The sequence below is a fragment of the Girardinichthys multiradiatus genome, chromosome 20 (assembly GCF_021462225.1).
Source record: "Girardinichthys multiradiatus isolate DD_20200921_A chromosome 20, DD_fGirMul_XY1, whole genome shotgun sequence".
Lineage (NCBI taxonomy): Eukaryota > Metazoa > Chordata > Actinopteri > Cyprinodontiformes > Goodeidae > Girardinichthys > Girardinichthys multiradiatus.
The window spans coordinates 19,230,344-19,251,976 of record NC_061812.1 but is presented as its reverse complement, the minus strand read 5'-3'; the positions used below and the strand labels follow the sequence as shown (position 1 = coordinate 19,251,976).

The following is a 21,633-nucleotide window of genomic DNA, read 5'->3' as shown; positions in this document are numbered from 1 at the left end:
ATAGATTTATCAAAATAGAAAAGCATTGAGGGTACATAGGCATGTTGCCGAGAGTTTTGTTACTGAGCTTTTTTGTCTTTTGGCTGCGAACAGTTAATTATTGTTTCTTTATTTTCACTAAATAATGACCATTCAGTTGAAGAACATGATGTTTTGTCGTTTTTTAGATAGATAGATAGATAGATAGATAGATAGATAGATAGATAGATAGATAGATAGATAGATAGATAGATAGATAGATAGATAGATAGATAGATAGATAGATAGATAGATAGATAGATAGATAGATAGATAGATAGATAGATAGATAGATAGATAGATAGATAGATAGATAGATAGATAGATAGATAGATAGATAGATAGATAGATAGATAGATAGATAGATAGATAGATAGATAGATAGATAGATAGATAGATAGATAGATAGATAGATAGATAGATAGATAGATAGATAGATAGATAGATAGATAGATAGATAGATAGATTGATAGAATGCAAATACACACCAAAGATTTCATGTTTTTATTTGTAAAAAATTTTTTAACAATATATCCTTTTCCTTCCACTACACAATTATAGGCTTCCTTGTCTTAACCCGTCACAAACAATCTCATTAAAATACATTGAGGTTTTATCGTTTGTAACGCAACAAAATGTGGGAATGATCGGTACTTTTAAAATGTGCTGCAGACTGATAAATAACAGGGAAATAAGTTGTAAAATCAAAATATTCCTAGGTGTCATAAGTGTGTGCTGAGGTGTAGTAGAAACGCAGGAGGACGCACTCTGAGTGGACGAGCAGATGCGTTTGTGCTGCTGATGTTGCAGGGAGGGACATGACGTCACGGGAGAGACCGGGAAAAGAGGCGAATGAGGAGAAGGGAACAGGGGGAAGGAGGAGAAGGGACGCAAGAGAGAGCGGGGGGGGGAAGACGCATCAAAAGAAAACAAAGCAAATAATAATAATAATAATCATAATAATGACTCCTGTAATTAACACTGCGTCTCTTTGCACATCATAATGGCTCCCCTGTTTACCTACACAGTGACGAGCCGCCCCACAAAGGTAATTATCATCTTTCATCTCTGCACGCCTTTCTTATCTCCTTACACTCGATCGTGTGGTGGTGTTCACCTTTAAGACCTTTAATGCCAAGTCGAAGGAAATACAGAGCGTCATTTGCGGAGAAGCCGGGATCAGACAACCGATCTGAGGTTATGTGAATACCAACAACCCGCATTTTTTCAGATATTTGTTGAAGTGCGACCGATGATGATGAATTATCCCTGTAACAGTGTCTGCTTTGGCTCCATTGTGTCCGACTTTGTCTTGATGCATGAAAAATTAAAATGGAAACAGGCGTCATGAGAGCGCTGCCGCAGAGCACGCTGCTGTATCAGCCGCGGAGAGCACATGGGTTCTGCGCACAACATGCGCACTGGATGCAGTGCGTTCCGCTGATCACTGCAGTGTCCTCTCAGCAGCGCTGTAGCTGGAATTATCAGCAGCACCAAAACGCACACATACCCAAGGCCGACCTCTTATCTGAACATTTAGAGCAAAACACAGTTTAACAATGTTTTATCTTTCTGTTGCATAATAGTGTTCTCACATGCTGCAGTGTACTCCAGCTTGAGAGAGATGTCATCTCCAGGCATGGGCACCCCCACTGACCCCCTCTTGGTCAGTCCACGAGGGAGGTTATCCTCAGCTCAGGAAGGCCTCTGGAGGACCTCGCTGCCCAAGACGGCCAGCTTTCCGACATCCACCACAAGGCACCTCAGTCACAGAGCCAACAACTTCCAAAGACAGCCAAAGTGTAGGAAGCTGATACGACCCTCACCACCTCCCCCACCCAACACGCCTTGCCCCCTGGACCAGCTGGACCTCAGCGAGCTTCCCCCCAGACGCACCTTCCAGGAGCTGCTCTTTAACGGCTGCATCCTGTTCGGGATTGAGTTCAGCTACGCAATGGAGACGGCCTATGTGACACCTGTGCTTTTGCAAATGGGCCTGCCAGATCAGTTCTATAGCCTGGTGTGGTTCATTAGTCCCATTCTTGGTAAGTGGATCACAGGGATGTATGAGATCCCCTTTAATGGTGTTTTTTAATTTCATAACAGACTAAAAATCCTGTCTTTTGTGTTTGTTTTTAAGGATTCCTTGTCCAGCCTCTTATAGGAGCATGGAGTGATCGCTGCACATCCCGGTTTGGGAGGAGGAGACCCTTTATTTTTGCTCTGGCTGTAGGTGAGGGATAATCAGAGAATAATACAGGGATCCTGCATTACAATGGATAAAGCCACAGAGCTTACAAGTCAAATATAAGATTAGAAAGGTCAAAAACAGAACAGCAAAAAACTTATAAAACATAAAGAAATAGTGGAGTTCAGAGATGCATCTCAATGCAATAACATATGAGTTTATATAGTGACAAAGTAACTTTCTGTGACTTTGCAAATCTAGATTTTTAACAGCTTTATCAAATCAAACTCTATTTATATGGCACCTTTCAACACAAGAGGATTTTGAAATGCTTTACATAAAAGACTCTAAAACCATACCAGATTCCAAACATATAGGACATGAATAAGAAACAAAAACAGTCAGTCAGTCAGTCATTTTCTACCGCTTATTCCATAGTGGGTCACGGGGGAGCTGGTGCCTATCTCCAGCAGTCTATGGGCGAGAGGCGGGGAAACAAAAACAATTGACGAGAATGTGCTCAAAACAAATAAAAATTAATTAAAAGATATTTCAAAAAGAAAATTGTTCAGATCTTGAATGCTGAGAAGGTCTTAGCATTTTGGACCCAGGCTAGGAGCTGCTTTTACATAAGAGGTGCCAGCTAGCTGAAGGCTTTGCCCCCCCTTCTACCTTTAAGGACTTAAAGCTACATTTAGCAAGCTACAAGCCTGACATCTGTAAAGCAGCTGACTGCAGGCTAGTTACCTGAGCAAAGAGCCAGACTCATTAGAATAGTGTAAATGTGTAATGTTCTTCACATTAAGCCCATTTCCTTTAAACTAGTAGCTCTACAAAACTCCAGAAAGTTTGTTTATTAAAATAACAACAACTAAATGTTATACAAAACATTACCATATAGCCTCAGTAATCATTATGTCAAATTATTTTAGCTGCAGTAGGAATAACTGGTAGATTTGTTCTGTTCTAAATAAAGGTTATAATATCCAATAGCAGCTTAAATAACATAATTTAACCTTAATTATTGAATAAAGTAATCTCAAATGGATAAAACCAACAACCTTGCCCAGCCTGTTTGTGTTGTGCCTATTTAATTCACATGCTTGTTTCTACTGCTTCTTTGTGGGGCAGAACCCACATATTTTTGGCTGCTTTTCTTCTATTCAGGGGCTTTGGTCGGTCTCTCCCTGGTTCTGAACGGGCGAGACATGGGGGGTGTCCTGGCCGACACAGCATCAAATCATAAGTGGGGAATCATCCTGACGGTGTGTGGGGTGGTTCTGATGGATTTCAGCGCCGATTCAGCTGACAACCCGAGCCACGCCTATATGATGGATGTGTGCAGCCCGGAGGATCAGGATCGGGGGCTCAACATTCATGCGCTACTAGCAGGTATTAATGAAGCAAGTCTTTTTTGGGGGGGAAGCATTAATTATATAATTACTTATAAGTATTTTTGACAATTTAACCTTAGTGAAAGGCTCCAAGTCTTTGATAATAGAAGGCTTTCTTGCCATTACCCTAATCTTTATCTCCCTCCACAGATTCTTTATCAGATTAGTCAAGACTCTGATTAGGTCATGCCAAAACATTCATAATTCTTTTAGTCAGAAGAAAATTAGTTGTGAATTGGTGCTATATAAATAAACTGAATTAAAATGAAACGTGGTTAAAATAAAAGAAAAATACTCGAAACCTAAATCTCGCAGGGGTATTAATAATTCTGGTTAGGTATTGATTTCAAAAGCTTTATGTTGCAAAAAACTGAGATCTGAAATTTGTGTTGTCTTGTGTCTTACTTTGGTGTTTTGTAAAGATATTTATTTCTACACAGTTTTTTTTTTCTTTTTTGAAAACACTAGAATTTGACATAACTTTTGTTTTTCTCTCTAATTAAATTTAATCAGACATTACAATCTGTTACTCAGTTCTTGAGTGTCTTTTCACCAAATACTTGTTTTTACTTAGTATTTTTTGTGATAGTGCTTAATACTTAAGTAAATTATTTGGAAGTAAGGCTAGCCGTACTTGAGAAAAATGTTTTGCTACTCTACACACCTAGTATACATTTGTTGTTCCTAAAACCATTTTTCCTTACAGCAGACTAGTCGATAATAGAAAGGTTTTAGTTGTCTTTAATTAAGGTCGGTACAAACCTCACACAGTAGACAGCTTTGTTTCGTACCTGACTTTTTCGGGTACAAAATGACCAAAAATACAAAGGTTCGAAATGGTGAAGGTGCTAAATGACCAGTCTTCGTTTTGGGTGAAATTTGTTGGTTGCAGGTAAGACACAGACAACGGATCCTGAAATCAAAAGAATCACTTTTTTTACTGCTTTTTAAAATTATTGCACGTATCTCTCTTTATTTCTGCATTCAGGACTGGGAGGAGGATTTGGCTACATTGTAGGTGGCATTAACTGGGACCAGACACAGTTTGGAAGGTCCATGGGGGGTCAGCTCAGGGTCATATACCTGTTCACCAGCATCACTTTGGTGATCGCCACCGGCATGACTCTAATGAGCATTCCTGAAAGGCCGTTACCAAAGAGCCAACCAAACAGAAACTCCAGTAAGAACCATCTGAAAAGCCCCAGCCTCCCTCTTCCTCCCTCTCCCCCTGTTCCCCCTGGAGCCGGTCTGGGGCTTGACGAGGAAGACGAGGACGGCCTTTACAGCTACAGCTTTCCCAAGTCTCATCAAGGTAATTCTGACCCCTTGGCTCATTCCTGCAGTGCCAATGCACGTCTCTGTGCCGGCCTCACCAGCCCTATATCGCCCCTGAGTCCCCTCACCCCAAAATATGGCAGCTTTATAAGCAGGGACAGCTCGCTCAATGGCATCAATGAGTTTGCCTCTTCATTAGGAACCTCCTACATAGACAGTGTGCTTATAGACTGCTACACAGGTCAGCAGACTCCCCCAGCCATGGCTGCAGGCTCCACCCCCGTGACCCTGCCTACAGGAGAATCCCCTCATTCTGAGGAGTCCCGGCAGAAGGCAGGTAACCCTCCTGCAGGGCAGAATCAGGCTGATGGGGGGTCTCATCCAGCTGGAGAGGCTCAGGAGGCAGAGGGGCCTCAGACTGAGGGAGATGAACAAACTCAAGACCCACCTCCGGGCACAACTGGGTCTCAGTCAGGGGCAGGGCAGCACTGGGGATCCTCTTTAGGCATCCTGAAGCGACCTCAGAGTCTGGCGCTGATGGAGGAGCCCACGGCAACACAGATTGTGGGGCTGGAGAACGGACGGAGGAGAACAGTGACTTTCAGCCAACAGGTTGGCAACACATTTAGACAACAATAAAGCCTGTTTATCTGACAGCCACTATTATAATTTTAGTTTAAATTACATCTGTTTTTGTTCCTCTGAACCAGGTTGCAAATATTTTGCTAAATGGAGTACGATATGAGAGTGATCTTAGTGAAAATGTGGAGACAGGAGAATCCCAAATGTCCATGAAGCTGCTGTGTATAGCCATCTACAGAATGCCTCCATCTCTGAGGAGTTTATGCACTAATCATTTTTTGGGTGAGAGTTATTTATCCCTAGAAGAACATCATTGTATGGAATCAATAGAAGTAATGTGTAAGGTAATGTTTTATTTTGCTTTTCTTTTTTGTACTTAGGCTGGTTGTCATTTGAAGGCATGCTGCTCTTCTACACCGACTTCATGGGCGAGGTTGTGTTTGAAGGAGACCCAAAAGCACCCCATGACTCTGATGCTTACCAACGCTACAATGCTGGTGTCAACATGGGCTGCTGGGGCATGTGCATCTATGCATTCAGTGCTGCTTTCTACTCAGGTAAGCGGTAACCTAATCAGTGAAATTGTTTGTGCAAGAAAAATCTCTTACTTTGGTGGGATTCATGCAAAATAGTATCTGACTTTTGTTGTTTTTTATGTCTCTTTTACAACTTCCAGCCATATTGGAGAAACTAGAGGAACGTTTCTCCCTACGCACTCTTTATTTTTTTGCCTACTTGGCATTTGGTTTGGGCACAGGCCTTGCGACTCTATCCACCAACCTCTACGTGGTGCTTTCGCTCTGTGTCACCTACGGGGTGCTCTTCTCCTCTTTGTGCACGCTGCCTTACTCTCTGCTGTGTGAATACTACCAGAGCCCTCAGGTAAACATCTGCTTATATCTAGAAATTGATTTTCCTTTCACTTAAAGAATATTTGTATAGTCGTTTATAAGCATGTAAATTTGTTGACGGAAATCCAAGAAAAGGTCGACTTTTTTCATGCTGTAACATGCTACACTGTCTCTAACCTACCTGTCTGAAACATAGTTCTGGTGAAGAATTTGATCATCTTGTGTATTGATTATACAACATCACTTTTGGTACACAATTTACATTTATTGGGGTTTTTTCTAGGATATTTGTTGATTCTTCTTGTTTGGTTTCCTGGCACAGACTCTGCTTTTAAACATAATCCACAATTCTTCAACGGGGTTAAATTCCAGGCTTTGATTGCTCCATCCACTTTCAGTATCTTTGGCTGCAAAACAGCCTTTTGGCATGATGTGTTGGGCCTGAATATCCTTCACCAATTTCCTGCCATATGAAGGTGACAGTTTTAGGTCAGGCAACTGGAACCCTGACACCATTGGGTACTGCCGCAGTACAAGGATCCCAAAAGAAGATTAAAACAAATTTTGTAACAAAAAAATCAGGCTGGCATTAAGCTTAAAACTTGCTTTAGGATTTAAGTCATGGTGGCCGTAGCATCATGCTAAGAGGCTGTTTTTCTGAGACAGATGCTGGTGCATTGCACAAAGTATCTGAAATTATAAATGTTCTGGAATCACCTATACAATTCCCTGGACCTCAAACCCACTAAAAATATATGAACAATGCTCATTATCCCAACAAACCAACCAATTAAATTGAACTCCACTAATTCTGATAAGAAGAGTGATCAAATATAATACCAGAGTTGTGAAAAAAGCTTGGGGTCAGGGTGCAACTTGCTAAGGAGGTTTTAACCATTAGTGGGGGTGTTTGAGTACATTTAAAACTATATAGATAATTTTGGCCCTGTATGGATAGGGGAAATCCCCAATGAATTCAAACTTGTGAACACAACTCTTGTTTTTGAAGGTGTGAGTTTCATAATCATTCCACCTTAAAAACAAGAACAAAAAATGCACCATTGAAACCACAAAATTAAAATCACATTCATGCTCATAACAGGTGTATGTAAACTTTGAAATAAACTATTGATAGCTCCTCTCTCTTAAAGGTGTGTCTCCTAAAAGGAACAGTTATGCCCAAATTAGATCTACAATACATGTTCAAAAGTGTCCAAACATCTAATAAGTAACATTTTGATAAAAGAACACAATAGTTCTTAATTTATTCCTTATCTAGTGATGGAGTTGTTCCCTAAATTCCTGCATGCTCGTTTGTTTGGTAAAGCTAAGACATCCTATACTGTTACTAATAAAAACAAAGTAATAAAAGAACACGGAGACTGCGCAGCTTTTAGATGCCTGTACAGGCTCGTCCGAATACTTCTGAAACTTCTGAATACTACTCCCAGAAGAGCAGTTTTTATTCAAAAGCAAGGCGTGTACATTAAAAAGAAAAAACATACATTTTAATAGAGTTTCAGTTGACTGTCTGATTTCCTATCCGGAGCTGTCTGGCACTCTGACATTCAGCTGCCTTTTCAGCACTTCCTGTTTTTCACTAGTTAAGATTATAACTTGTCTATAAAGATTTTTCAGCAGTTTATTCAGCAATAAGCTGTTGCTGTTATTTTCTCACTGTTTCATTAAAGGTAATTCCTTGATAGTGACAGAGATTATTAGTATATTTTAACAATATATGTAAATAACTTCAGATTGGCCAACTATGACTATAGCACCAATAATCTTTAAGGAGTCGGTGTTTCTGCAGAGACATGTTATGCTGCGATGACACTTCGTATATGTTTGAGTAGTTGGGATTATTGTGTGAATCCACATTTTCACATGCTAAATAAAGACGTTAAATGCTACTCTCCTGAAAACATGTTTTGCACTGGCAGCAATGAAAATAACTGCCAGTTCTTGAAAAACACTTTGTGTAACGTCTCCTGGGTTTACGGTTTTCTACTGGCTGTTGAGTGTAAGCCCCCTTGTCCGATGTCAAACAAAGTGGAGAGGCAGCATCTGTAAATTTTCATCCCTTGGGAAAATATTTAGCAGTTTTTTTTTTTGTTCACCTGGGTGCTGTGAAAATATCTGCTTGGCACAACAAGAAAAGGTTCTGGGAAGTTTGTAAAGCGTTGTTACTCTTTCATTTTCTCAGTTAAAGCCTGCAGCGTCAGTTTCTCTGCAGTCAGTATGTGAAGTTCATACGCTTAAAACCGAAAGTTATATGAGTATGTATGCATGTTACCAGGGCACATTCAGGTTAATGTTACTAAAGCTTTATTAAGAGAGAACCAAGTATGCATGTAATACAGTGCTTAGCCAAGTACTCATACCATTTGAACTTTTTCACATCTTTTCATGTTACAACCACAATCGTTAGAGTATTTTATTGGGATTTCATGTGATAGATTAACACAGAGTAGTCCATAATTAAGAAGAGTAAGAAAAAGATGGGGTGTGGGTTTGCATTTGCATTTAGCCCCCTAAACTCCTACACACCTAAATAAAAGCCAGAGCAACAAAACAATTTCCAAAAAGGTAGCTAAATTGGCAAATAAAACCTGTTTGAAATTGAATTTCAGTAGAAATCTAGCTGCTCTGTTAAGGCCTCAGAGGTTTGCTAGAGAACATTAGTGAACAAACTGCATCATGACGACCGAGAGGGACACAGTAGACGGGTCAGGGAGAAAGTTGTGGTCAAGTATTAAGCAGGGTTAGGTTTTAAAATAAAGTTCTAACAGCATCTTAGGGAGCTACAATGGAAAGAGTATGGCACAACTACAAACCTTTTTCCCCTCTATGTCACTTTGACCTTCATTCCATCTTCTTGTCTTTTCCCTCCTCATCGCCGGTGTATTCATTCGGCTCCTCTCCTGATTTCAGAAGCTTGCGAATGTAGTCGTACTTAACAGTGAACTTCCACTTAAATGACTGGACATGCGAGTTAAACCTTAGTCAGACAAGAAGGTCAGGGTCCTATGGTAATTCTGGAGGAGCTGCAGAGATCCACACCATAGATGTTTAAGTCTGTTGGCAGGGCAACCATTAGTTGTGCACTCTACAAACCTGGCCTTTATTGTTGAAAAACAGCCATATAAAGACATGTTGGCAGTTTTCCATAAGACATATAAGAGACTCTGCAAAAAGGCGGTCTGGGCAGATGAGACCAAAGTTAAACTCCAATATATATATAATATATTTACTCTCACTCACTTAAAACTGTGCACATATATTTATATTATATCGTAGATATGTTTATACTGTTTAATTTGTATTGTATTGCACTGACTACGCCAAAACAAATTCCTTGTATGTCCAAAAACGTACTTGGCAATAAAGCTTTTCTGATTCTGATTCAATATGTTAAGGTTCTGAAAAGGTTCTGAAAACAAGCTTATTTATGATACTGGACAAAAATATATTTTTTCTTTAAATATTTAAAATTACTAGTCAGATTCTGATGTCTATTAGAGGACCTAATATAATCTCTAATACTTAAAAAAACCCAAAGACATTTTTTACTTTACCCAGAAACTTTCCTGTATGTCTGCTTTGAGCGATTCACCAGACATGCCACAGCTGTTATAATGGCAGAAAAAAGCCTCTATCATCCAATAACAGATGCTGTGCATTTATTATTGGTCCTGTACATTTGCTTGAGTTCTGTCATGTTGAAAGCTATCAGTGTTACTTAGTTTGATCGCAAAGGTTCACGTTGAAAAATGTTTCTGAATCTCCATCATGTGTTTTTAAGGCCACTGTAGATCAAATTTTTTAAAAAGCTTTGCAGTGTATGTATTTAATTAGGAAACTGAATACATACAATGTACGCAAAATGATTTGAGACACAGTTTCTTATTTTAATGAATAATCTTAATAAACTGTTTTAACTTTTAACATGTGCACCTTGTGAACCCAAAGGCAAACTTTCACATATGTGGAAAACTTTTTTTTTTGCTATTACTATTATTGTGCTCATTAACCCATAATGCTGGATAGTGAAAATGCCTTATGATAAAGGACAACCAGATGGTGGGCTGCCAATTAGAGTCTGAATAGCTCTATAATTTGCTTGATTTATGTTGTGCTGCAGAATAAAAGAATAAAATGCTAGCTGTAGCTTGTAGAGGTATGATATGGCTATTCTTTTATTTCACCTAATTCACATGTTGTTTAGCTACAGTGTACGTCTGTCTTGCAGTTTTGCGGCTCGTCCGAGGAGGGGACCAGACGTGGCATGGGGGTGGACATCTCTCTGCTCAGCTGTCAGTATTTCCTGGCTCAGATCCTTGTTTCTGTGGCGATGGGACCTCTGACCTCACTGGTGGGCGGGGCTCAGGGGGTGATGTACTTTGCAAGCCTGATGTCATTCGTGGGTTGCCTGTACTCCTCCCTCTGCGTGGTGTACCAGCTGCCCCCCCCTGAGGGTGAGCCCCCCGAAAGCGAGACCCAGCCGTTATTGGCGCACATTTAACGAAGCCTCTTCATTCACTTTACCCTCACAAAAAAAAAAAAAAAAATACACAGAACGGCATGCGCTCCCATACCATGGCCAGGTGTGCGAGTGCGTCTACCTCCATAGCTCTGATAGTGACACATCCTGCCGCACACTGTTTCAGCACAGCTTCATAGATTTCACACTAATCAGCACTGCTCTTCTCAGAGCCAGACAGACAGACAGACATTGGCCACAACTCCAATAAGCATATACATGACCAGTGTGTTCATACAGTGTGTGTGCCCACTTTCTGCACACAAATGTGACCTCTCTGAATGTGTGTGTGTGAGACTGAGCAGAACTCTGCTTGTTTGTCTGATTCTTTGCTGCATCATTTTGTTCTTGCTTGGTTTTTTGGTGTTTAGAATAGCAGTGTGAATCACTACGTGCTAGCTAACCACAGCCTTTTCCCTCTTTTCCTTCCTTTTGATCAGTTGCCTAACATCTGCATGAGCTGCTGCAGTGTGGTCTCTCTCAAGGCCTTTTTGTTTTGTTTTTGGTCACAAGGCCAAAGGAATGTCTACCTGCCTGTTTCTCTGAGTCAGAGTACTAACATTACACTTCAGCAGGATTTTCTTCACAAAAAGCGCTGCCAGTGGCTATTCACACTGTTACAACTCACATAAAACTAAGAGCTTTTTCAGGAAAAACATATTTAATATTCATCAGAATATATTGAACAGTGGTGGTCGGAGATTTTGTGACTGACAGAAGTTTTTTTCCCATGAACTTTATTGCTTCAGTGTTGTTAGATCTTGTAGCCAGATGTTTACTGAAGTGCAATAATAATCATTTCAGAAGTTTCCAAGCATTTTGATGTGAAATACAGGGGTTGGACAATGAAACTGAAACACCTGGTTTTAGACCACAATAATTTATTAGTATGATGTAGGGCCTCCTTTTGCGGCCAATACAGCGTCAACTCGTCTTGGGAATGACATATACAAGTCCTGCACAGTGGTCAGAGGGATTTTAAGCCATTCTTCTTGCAGGATATTGGGTCACTACGTGATACTGGTGGAGGAAAACATTTCCTGACTCGCTCCTCCAAAACACCCCAAAGTGGCTCAATAATATTTAGATGTGGTGACTGTGCAGGCCATGGAAGATGTTCAACTTCACTTTCATGTTCATCAAACCAATCTTTCACCAGTCTTGCTGTGTGTATTGGTGCATTGTCATCCTGATACACGGCACCACCTTCAGGATACAACCATTGTTTGAACCATTGGATGCACATTGTCCTCAAGAATGGTTCGGTAGTCCTTGGCAGTGATGCGCCCATCTAGCACAAGTATTGGGCCAAGGGAATGCTTCACTCTGGGCATGCAACAGTCTGGGTGGTACGCTTCTTTGGGGCTTCTCCACACCGTAACTCTCCCGGATGTGGGGAAAACAGTAAAGGTGGACTCATCAGAGAATAATACATGTTTCACATTGTCCACAGCCCAAGATTTGCGCTCCTTGCACCATTGAAACCGACGTTTTGCATTGGCATGAGTGACCAAAGGTTTGGCTATAGCAGCCTGGCCGTGTATATTGACCCTGTGGAGCTCCCGACGGACAGTTCTGGTGGAAACAGGAGAGTTGAGGTGCACATTTAATTCTGCCGTGATTTGGGCAGCCGTGGTTTTATGTTTTTTGGATACAATCCGGGTTGGCACCCGAATATCCCTTTCAGACAGCTTCCTCTTGCGTCCACAGTTAACCCTGTTGGATGTGGTTCGTCCTTCTTGGTGGTATGCTGACATTACCCTGGATACCGTGGCTCTTGATACATCACAAAGACTTGCTGTGTTGGTCACAGATGCGCCAGCAAGACGTGCACCAACAATTTGTCCTCTTTTGAACTCTGGTATGTCACCCATAATGTTGTGTGCATTTCAATATTTTGAGCAAAACTGTGCTCTTACCCTGCTAATTGAACCTTCACACTCTGCTCTTACTGGTGCAATGTGCAATCAATGAAGACTGGCTACCAGGCTGGTCCAATTTAGCCATGAAACCTCCCACACTAAAATGACAGGTGTTTCAGTTTCATTGTCCAACCCCTGTATATTATACTGCGTTTTGATCCATGTAGCAGTTAGCAATATCTCTTTGTGACACTTCTCTGTTCTGCTAGATTCATGGCAGTGTTTTTAGGCCAAAATGTGAATCAGGACTGAGGACCCAGGGTAGTGTTCACCTATTCCCTGTGCAAAACGTTGTCCCAAACTTGGTACATCATGCAGAATGCCCGCCTGTCCTTGTTATGATTCTTCGAATCATTTCTGCGCTGCCCTTCTCGACACCAGGCAAGAGCCCAAAACTCTCCCTACTCGTACAGAAACACTCAAACCTGTCCATTGCCGTTGTTGAGCAAGCTCTGCAGTGGTGTCAATCCAATACCCTTTTTGACACAGAGAAAAAGCCTGAAAGTCTGCAGCTCACTGTGCTTGATGAGAAACTCAACCTGGCTGCTGCCATTACTGAACAAACTCTGCATTGGTGGCAAACCTGCTCATTTAAAATCGGGGATCAGGGTTGCAATTTCCTTTTTTAAGTGTTAAAGTAGTTATAAATCGGTGCTTTATAAATAAACTGAATTGAAATGAACTGAACTGAAAATCAACACACCCTGGGAGCAGTCAGCAGTTTGCGACTTTGATGGTGCACCTTACCATGCTGAAATGCGGCAAGACAGAACTGATTACTGGAGTTGAGCCACTTATGGTTTTATATGAGGGTTCAGCACTTCTGGATGGAACAGGTTTGTTAAAAGATGGCTGGGTGCCGTGCCTCGGAACATTGGTCACTAACTGGACGGCCCAGGTGTGGCTTGATTTTTAAGGCGCATCTTAATTGAATCCTTTTTTAAAAAAAAGACAGTCCTGGCTCTTGCTTTACTTCCTTGGGCAGCCTGAAGCTTTCATCACGGCATTTGAACCTCCCTCCTCTAAGTACCTGAGGATTTCAGAAATAGTCGATTTAGGTGCAGTTTTACTAGCAGTAATATCTTTTGTAAATAAACCCTCCCGATGATGACATGCGTTTCCTTGAAGATTAACAAAAGAAGATATAAAGCACCAGTGCTCTTCTGAAACAAACATTTTGCATTTCTGATTCATCAGAATCACAGTGATGTCTTTAATAACTTTTTCTCCTAGCAAACACTAGGTTCTTCGTTATGAATGTTTTTGCGGCAGACCTCCTAACAGTGTCAATGTTTGTGATTTTAGTCATTTTAATCAACTTTTATAATCAGTGCAGATTACCGTCACAAACACTGAAGCAGTAATGATTCAGTCAGTCTTTAAACCTTTGGTCTCAACTGTCCCATAGTTCAGGAGGGCTCTGCACTGTGCATTTTAGCAGCAGATACAAACATTTCTCACAGTCTGGTCTAGAATTAAGACACAATTATGAGTCAATTCCAGGTAAGAAAGGAGTCCTCAGATGACACACAGTACCGTAACAGACACAGAGAACAGAGTAGTGGGTCCTCACTAAACCACGTTACAGCTCTCTGAGCCGTCAACGTACTCCTGGCCATTCCATTGTAATAATGACAGTGATTCTTGTCATTGTCAGGAAGAGGAGAAGTTGAAACTGGGGTGTGAAACCAAGCAAAACAGAGGAACGGCAAACAGAGAGAGGACTGTGGGACGGACGGCGTTTTAAAAAACGACTGTGGGGAATCGCAGAGCCAGCAGGGAGTCCTTCTTGTCATCGTTACGGTGCATGCTTAAAATAGTAGGCTTCTGCACCAGCGTGCTCAGCCCATCATTTCTGTATTAAGATAACCTTTTGGTTGTCTGCAAAGGTCTTCATTGGAAGTTCTTCATCCCCTTTAGTTCCTGAAAATCTCATCCATCAGCAAACATATATAATTTGTTGTTGTATCTGCTGTGCCATGCCAACTGTTCATAAGGCAGAAACTATCGTAATCTGGAGCCTTTTATTTTGACGGCTCCACTGAGCACCTCAACCTTCAGGCGCCTCTACAGAATGTCAGTAATTGCCTACTATTAAAGCCTCCTGGACTGACCAGATTCCCACCACGGTGATGTTTCTTAGGAAACAGTAACTGTATGGATCTCGCTGTTGCTTAAAATGATCATTTTTGCCACTTTTGACTCCTGTGTTGGTTATTTTTCTCTCTGTGCACTTGCTGATTATAGGTGCATCTAAATAAATTAGATCAGAAAGTTAATTTCTATAAATCAAACCAAAAAGTGAAACTTTATATCAAACATTCCTTAGTCATTTGTTTCAGCTGCTAAATTCTGTTAACTTTGAGTATAGTTTATAGCTAATTAAAACCCACAATTCAGCTTTAAAAAACAAATCAGATTACATGAATCCAAGAAATAAGGGATTTTTAACCCAGAATTTGGCTATGACCATGTTATGACCTACACAATCACAGGGAGGACTGCTGACTTGACAGTACAGTCACTGGGAGGGTATGCCACAAAAGGTCATTGAAGCTGACTGCTCACACAGTGCTACATCAGATTGTATTAGTTAAACATTTTGGGAAGAGGTCTAATAGAAAAAAAAAAAAACAGTTCACATTCAACAGGGATAACGGCAACTTTGAAAGGACTGAATTCAAGAGATTCCGGGGATCTTCACAAGGCGTAGACTGCACCTGGAATCAGAGTTTTAAGATGAGACAACACAATGAGCAAGGCCACTAATAAAGGAGCCTGGGTTCTCTTAACACCTCAGCATCCAAAAAATGTTCTGACAAAGTGTTGGGAATCATCATAGTTAGAAAATAAACATTTTTTAAAAGGCACAAAGTTCTGTATTAAGAATCCCTTTTTAATTGGACTGATGTAATATTTAGATATTACAAAATTGAATTTTAGGCCTGTAAGTCTTAATCTAAAAAACAAACATTTTAATCATTTTTTTTTTAATGATTATTATATTCAGTACTTTAGGGTTACCATCCTGCTACTTTTAGATACGTCCCATCCCCAACACACCTGAATCAAATGAAAGGCTCCTTACCAGGCCTCAGCAGCTGGATGACTGAACACTGATGAGGAAATACATCCGTTTGATTGTGAAGCAGGGATGCATCTAAACGTTACAGGATGGTAGCTCAAATCATTACGTCCATGTGGACAAGCTAAAGTTCTTAACTAGACCACACGGGGGAGCCATAACATTACTGCAAACCATTGATTATCTGCACCCTGTTCCATTACTAGTGAGGGAAATTATCCCTGCTACTTCCTGCCACTAAGCCAGCCATTTTCCATGTTAAAGACATAAAAGTAGGTCAAATGACATCATCAGTTATATATACAGTTTGATAAAACAGCATTAGTGTATTCACAGAAATAGGACAGACACTTAAGTAAAAAGACAAATTTATTTCTTAATCAGAATATACAAAGCAGTGGCTGAAGTAACCAAATGCCATTCTGGTTATGAAAAAGGTGGTCTACACAGAAGTGGGCTACTCAACCATAACATAAAACTCGTTGAAAATGCAAAAAAAAAAAAAAAAAAGTATAAATGGTACAAACTTGCGTGGAATGCATACAGAACAAATGACCAAAGCTCTAAGATTTAAGAGGGGTTAATTAACATTGCAAACTCCTGCCTCTACAGGAAAAACAAAATGGTTAGACAATCAGTGGAGGTGTAAGAGACAGCCCCTTTACTCATTTGCACCATCTGTTATGTTAACAGGGGAGACAGGAATTAAGTAGCAGCTTAACACAAAATTGACACCTCAACTAATAATGCCAACAACTGTCTATTATCCCCTGCTTAAAACTTATCTTTGGTCCTTTTAAGTGTATCTGAGAGGTCAACATGAGCCTTGAGGGTGAGCAGCTGCCTGTATGTATGAATCACCTGGTCAACACTTGCATAGAGATTGTGCTTTCAACATATACTGATGTGAAACGTCAGGAAATGAAAAACTGATCTTATGGCGTGGCCCGACTTGAACAAGTAGAAAAAAAGCTCATTTTCAAGACCAATAAATAACATTTCATAAAAAGAAGTATGTAGGGCCACTACATTTCAAAGACTCCAGTGCAATGTGAAACATGGGAGCAACCAAAAAGAAAATCTATCGAAAACATAAAAAGCACAAGCTCTATGAAGCAATATTGACCAGACTGGTAGGACAGTGCCGCAAACAAGTAGCAGGGCAAAGACTTAAGCCTCCACGTCTGCCTCTTTCGAATCTCCATTCTCCTCTGTCTTCTGCTTTTTTGTCTCAGCTTTGTCCTGTAAGAAGAAAAAACAGCTTTAATACATAAGCAAAACTGCAGAAATCACCAGATTACTCAAAGCGATTACATTTTAGCCTTATGACAACTCACCTCCTCCTCTTCAGCTGCACGCTTCACAGGCTGTGCGTCAGTCTCCTCAGCAGGGGGCGCCGCCTCCTCTTTTTCTGCAAAGACAGGGGTGTCAAATCATAAATTATAGCCTTTACAACCTATATCCAAGTAGCACTGGCTCAGGGTGAACACGTAATCGGAATTCATGCACCAAGGGCAAAAAGAGGGATCAGAGGAAACAGCATTTCAAACAGATAAAGGTGCAACATACCAGCTCCATTCTTTTTCTCCTCCTCTGTAGTTTCTTCCTTTTTGTCACTGTGCTCAGCACCATTCTGAAAAAACAAAATTAACTTATATTACAGGGAATTAAAAACAATATATCCAATACCTAGCAATTATACTCTCCTTTGGGATCACTTAAAAAGGAGAAGTGTATGGAGGTCTTATTACCTCCCCAGAGGATTAACTACCAAGCTGTGAGAAACCACGGGCTAGAGAGGCCAACAGAGACGTCTAGAAAGAGGTTGCTAGCTGTAACATCTGTGCCATTTCACAACCCAAACAAAGCCTAGTTGAGGGAGCAGCTGAGTAGGAGGGGGAGCCGGGACACCTGCACGATGAGAGGCGCCAAGACAAAAGGCCATGCGGCGGCGGGGTTTGTGTCTCAGACTCACTGTGCCATTGGCAGGTGCGTCCCCGCTCTCGGTCGTCTTCTCCTTCACGTCCTCCGCTTCTGCTTCTTTCTTTTCTTTCAGCTCCTACAAAATAAGAGCTCAGAGTCAGAGTTCATTCAAGGAAAGTAGACTCGTCCAAACACTGTCTGGATTCAACAACGAGGGGGAGAGAACAAAAAAACAACAAAAAAAAAAAAACATCCTGGTTGAAACACGCAAATAGCATAACTGTTTGGAAAAGACGGTGTTTCGGTCCCCATGCCGCGCAATGTGAACGCGCTTTCGGCTTCCCGCCCACAGCAGCTCCGCTTCACCAGCTGCACCGTTTCATCCGCTTTGTCTCATCGAAGCGTTTAATATCTGCGCATTTCTGCAAAGTTGCAGACACAACAACAATGTTTTCATAACAGAACATCGACAAGAAATAACCTCAGTCGAACAAGGACGTCGAAAAACTATAATTTTAAGGCAATAGTAATTTAGGCAATACACCTTTGGTTAAGTATATACACGTTGTCTCAACTTAAATCAAGTTATTTTAACACTCACGCTTCATACAACCTGTCCAGTCTGATTCGGTAAAACTGTTATAAGCTAAAAAAATAAATAAAAAGTTAGCTAAATCTTTTTAAACATGGTACTTCGAACAAGAGATTCAAACTAAATAAGACGCACCTTGGCTGTAACCTCTGTGGTGGCGGTTGTATCAACAGCTGTATCGGCCATGGCTGGTTTTTGTGAATTATTTTATATAAATATAATCCTGTTAAAAAGATTTTTTTCCCTCCGTCTCGTTGCCTTCGTGTGCTTAGCCCCAAAGACACTGAGAGAGAAATGATGTCTTCCCTTCTCCGCTTTTCTCTCGGGCTCGTTGAAAATCCACTCTCGTTGGACGCCACAGCTCGATCTCACACCTGATTGGATGAAGTCTACCATCGCGGACATTGATTGTATGAATGTCCTGTCAATCACAACCACAAGTCCCGCCTTCAAAATATAACGTCACTGATTGGCTGTTTTTTTTTAAAGCGCTGTTGTGTTTTATTTTAATTAAACATAAAAATTGGTTTGGGTTTTCGAGTTTAAATGCGAACAATAGCTTGGAGTGAACAATTATTAAAGTTGTTACACTCAATTCATATTCTGCATCTTTGCCTTAAGTGGATACATCGTTGCAAATATCCCCACCACATGGCCACAAGCAACATCTTTTGTCTAAGCGGTCTGTTCTGCAGAAATAAGGTGTCAAATTACTCACAAAAAAGCGAATAATCTGACGGTGAGAATAGCAAACAGCCACTCCTCCTTTCCTTATTTAATTCTTCAAATGTGCACCAGATTAAGTGTGCTTACACTCTGCAAGACCTGATCATTGCTCCTGCCAAAGCAATTAGCACAACTTCCACCTCTTTAATTTGCTACACTTAATGGGCAACACAGTGCCTGCACAACCTGGGGCGATAAAAATCCGTTGCTAAAATTTTTGTACTATTGTTTAGCATGCTTGTAGTCTATTAACTAGGACAATAAATTGTTGTTATCTGTATTTATGACCTGGTGGAGCTTATTGCTGCATAAACGTCACTTGGATAACAATGAATATCAGATGTTTTTCTTAATACAAGCTGACATAATAAATGAACAACCCTATGATTTGTGAGTTTATTAGAGAGAGTGGACCAAAAGCATGGGGGATAGCCTAAGAAAAAGGTCTTTATTACATCTTTAAATAATCTGTATAGTTTCCCATTGATTTGTAAGCAGGTGTAAAGGTAGCCAAGTATCTTTATTTGACATGAGGGTTTTGCCCTAAGAACTAATGCATACTAATGCATCCACAAATTTAAACATGCTATTAGAATTTTATGTGGTAGATCAAAGCTAAGAAGTGAGGTTTTCAATCCACCATCTGAAATGGAAAGAGTATGGCTTAACTGCAAAACTACCAAAATATAAAGATTAAGAGACAGGCCAGGCAAGGAGATTATTTGTCAGAGAAGCAAGTGGCCCATGGCGACTCTTGAGGAGCTGCAAAGATATAGAGGTCAGGTGGGGAAATCTGTTGACAGAACAGCTATAAGCTTTGCACTCCACAAATCGGGCCTTTATGGAAGAGGGACAACAAGACAGCCAGAGTTGAAAGAAGGAACAAGAAGCTTTGTTTCAAGCATATAAGGGACAGAGATGAGAACACAAAACACTTTGTTTAAAAACTAATACTGCACTGTCAGCACTCCATCCCCACTGTAAAACATGGTTGTGGCATCATCATGTTGTTGGGATGCTTTTCTCTATCAAGGAAAGGGCAGTAAGAGTTCTTAGTAAGGTGTTTGAGCCAAATACAATTATGTAAGAAAACTTGTTGGGGGCTGTAAAAAGCTTGAGACTGGGGTGGAGTGTCACCTTCACCTCCACCTGTAAGTACAGAGGAAAATACTGACTCAAGTTGAGCTAAAAACACGTGCACACTACACTTTTCTGAACTTATTGGTAAGAAAATCCTTAAAACCATGGTTCATTTTCCTTCCATTTCACTGTTATTCTATTTTTTTGTATTCATTTTGCATTTTTCAATAAAATACATTAAAGTTTGTGGTTGTAACCTGAGAAAAAGAGAAAAATATCAGGCAGTGTGAATACTTTTGCAAGGCGCTTTAATTAATGACAGACAGGTGGGATGTGATGTCATTGGAACAACTATTGTCTTGTCATTTATGGTGACACCTGTAAGCAGATAATGTCAAGAAGACCTCTATCCATTCGCATTCATCATGTTCAGCAAAATCATTTCACCTTGAACTTGTGCCACTCCTGTTGTTATTCCGCTCAGAACTGGCTTTCATTTTCAAGAAAGTAACATTTAGGACTCAGTCATCATTGCCACATTTTATTCTCCACCCATTTAGGTTCTTTGTTAAAAACATATTTCAGTGCACACCACCTATGGCACAGTTTAACTTTCTGTTTCAAACAATCCTAAATATGTCCTGGACCTGCCCGAGCACATTCAAACTGGCTACCTCGACACTATTTTTCCTCTTTTAACCCTCTACTTTTGAAGCTTGTCCAAATCTAACCCACTCTGTGTCAGTTCTAATCTCCCTCTGTTGCAAAGCCTTACTGACTCTGAAGAAGCCTCCAGGCCCGGTGTTGTCATTCCCCCCACATTTAGCTGGAATATAATTATGGGGAGTGTAATTACACTGAGAGATCAAAGGGCTGTGTTCAGAGTAGAAGCTGGTTTTTCACTGGTTTATGTTATTCTTCATGTAGGTCTTTCTTATGCTGAATATGTTCCTCAGGTTGTTGAACCACGGTGATGCAATAAAGGATTTTATTTTAAATATATGATGCCTTTCCAAGGTGTAAACGCACCTTTCAAAATTCCGACCATGATAAATCCTGTCCAAAATATTTCTGCTTTAATATGACAAATATCCATTTCCAAGTCAACTGAAAAACAAACTTGTTAAAGGGTGAAAATAAAATAAAAAAGCCCAAAATAAACAAAAATAACCTGGTTATGAAAGTGTTAATTTGCTAGAAGCTATACTATACTGAAACACATATTGATTCAATTTCAGCATTCAGTCTTGTTATTTTCAGACCACGGACTTAAGCTCAGTTGTCCTAGTAAGATTTTCTGACATTCTCTCATTTGCACTGTTTAGCTAAAGCCATAGTTTGTGGCGTGGTTGCATAGGGTTATCATAATCTAATTGCACAAAGATATCAGTCAGGAGAACCATAGAGCAATTCAGAACATCATATATCTGCCGTGGTACAGTGAAGACTGCCATCAA

General features: G+C 40.5%; 2 protein-coding genes across 4 annotated transcripts; one reads left to right on the top strand and one right to left on the bottom strand.

The window, feature by feature from the left end:
* The first annotated feature begins 895 nt into the window (after window positions 1-895).
* On the top strand, window positions 896-14,965 carry slc45a1 (solute carrier family 45 member 1). 3 transcript variants are annotated; one of them, XM_047346399.1, is made up of 10 exons: window positions 899-1,066; window positions 1,605-2,063; window positions 2,159-2,251; window positions 3,374-3,598; window positions 4,589-5,487; window positions 5,586-5,739; window positions 5,838-6,014; window positions 6,134-6,339; window positions 10,558-10,783; window positions 14,428-14,965. In XM_047346399.1, exons 2-10 carry the CDS (start codon window positions 1,643-1,645, stop codon window positions 14,454-14,456), a joined length of 2,430 nt encoding a protein of 809 aa, XP_047202355.1. In that variant the 5' UTR covers window positions 899-1,066; window positions 1,605-1,642; the 3' UTR covers window positions 14,457-14,965. The 3 variants fall into 3 exon arrangements, with proteins under 3 accessions (XP_047202354.1, XP_047202353.1, XP_047202355.1); XM_047346398.1 differs by lacking the exon at window positions 14,428-14,965 and having other exon boundaries at window positions 896-1,066; window positions 1,623-2,063; window positions 10,558-11,798; XM_047346397.1 differs by lacking the exon at window positions 14,428-14,965 and having other exon boundaries at window positions 896-1,066; window positions 10,558-11,798.
* A 1,246-nt stretch (window positions 14,966-16,211) lies between these two features.
* On the bottom strand, window positions 16,212-18,668 carry si:ch211-222l21.1 (parathymosin). The gene is made up of 5 exons (XM_047346549.1): window positions 18,506-18,668; window positions 17,831-17,914; window positions 17,425-17,488; window positions 17,193-17,266; window positions 16,212-17,097 (listed from the first exon to the last, which is right to left on the bottom strand). The coding sequence occupies exons 1-5, from the start codon at window positions 18,554-18,556 to the stop codon at window positions 17,026-17,028; spliced, it is 345 nt and encodes a 114-aa protein (XP_047202505.1). The 5' UTR covers window positions 18,557-18,668; the 3' UTR covers window positions 16,212-17,025.
* Window positions 18,669-21,633: the final 2,965 nt, after the last annotated feature.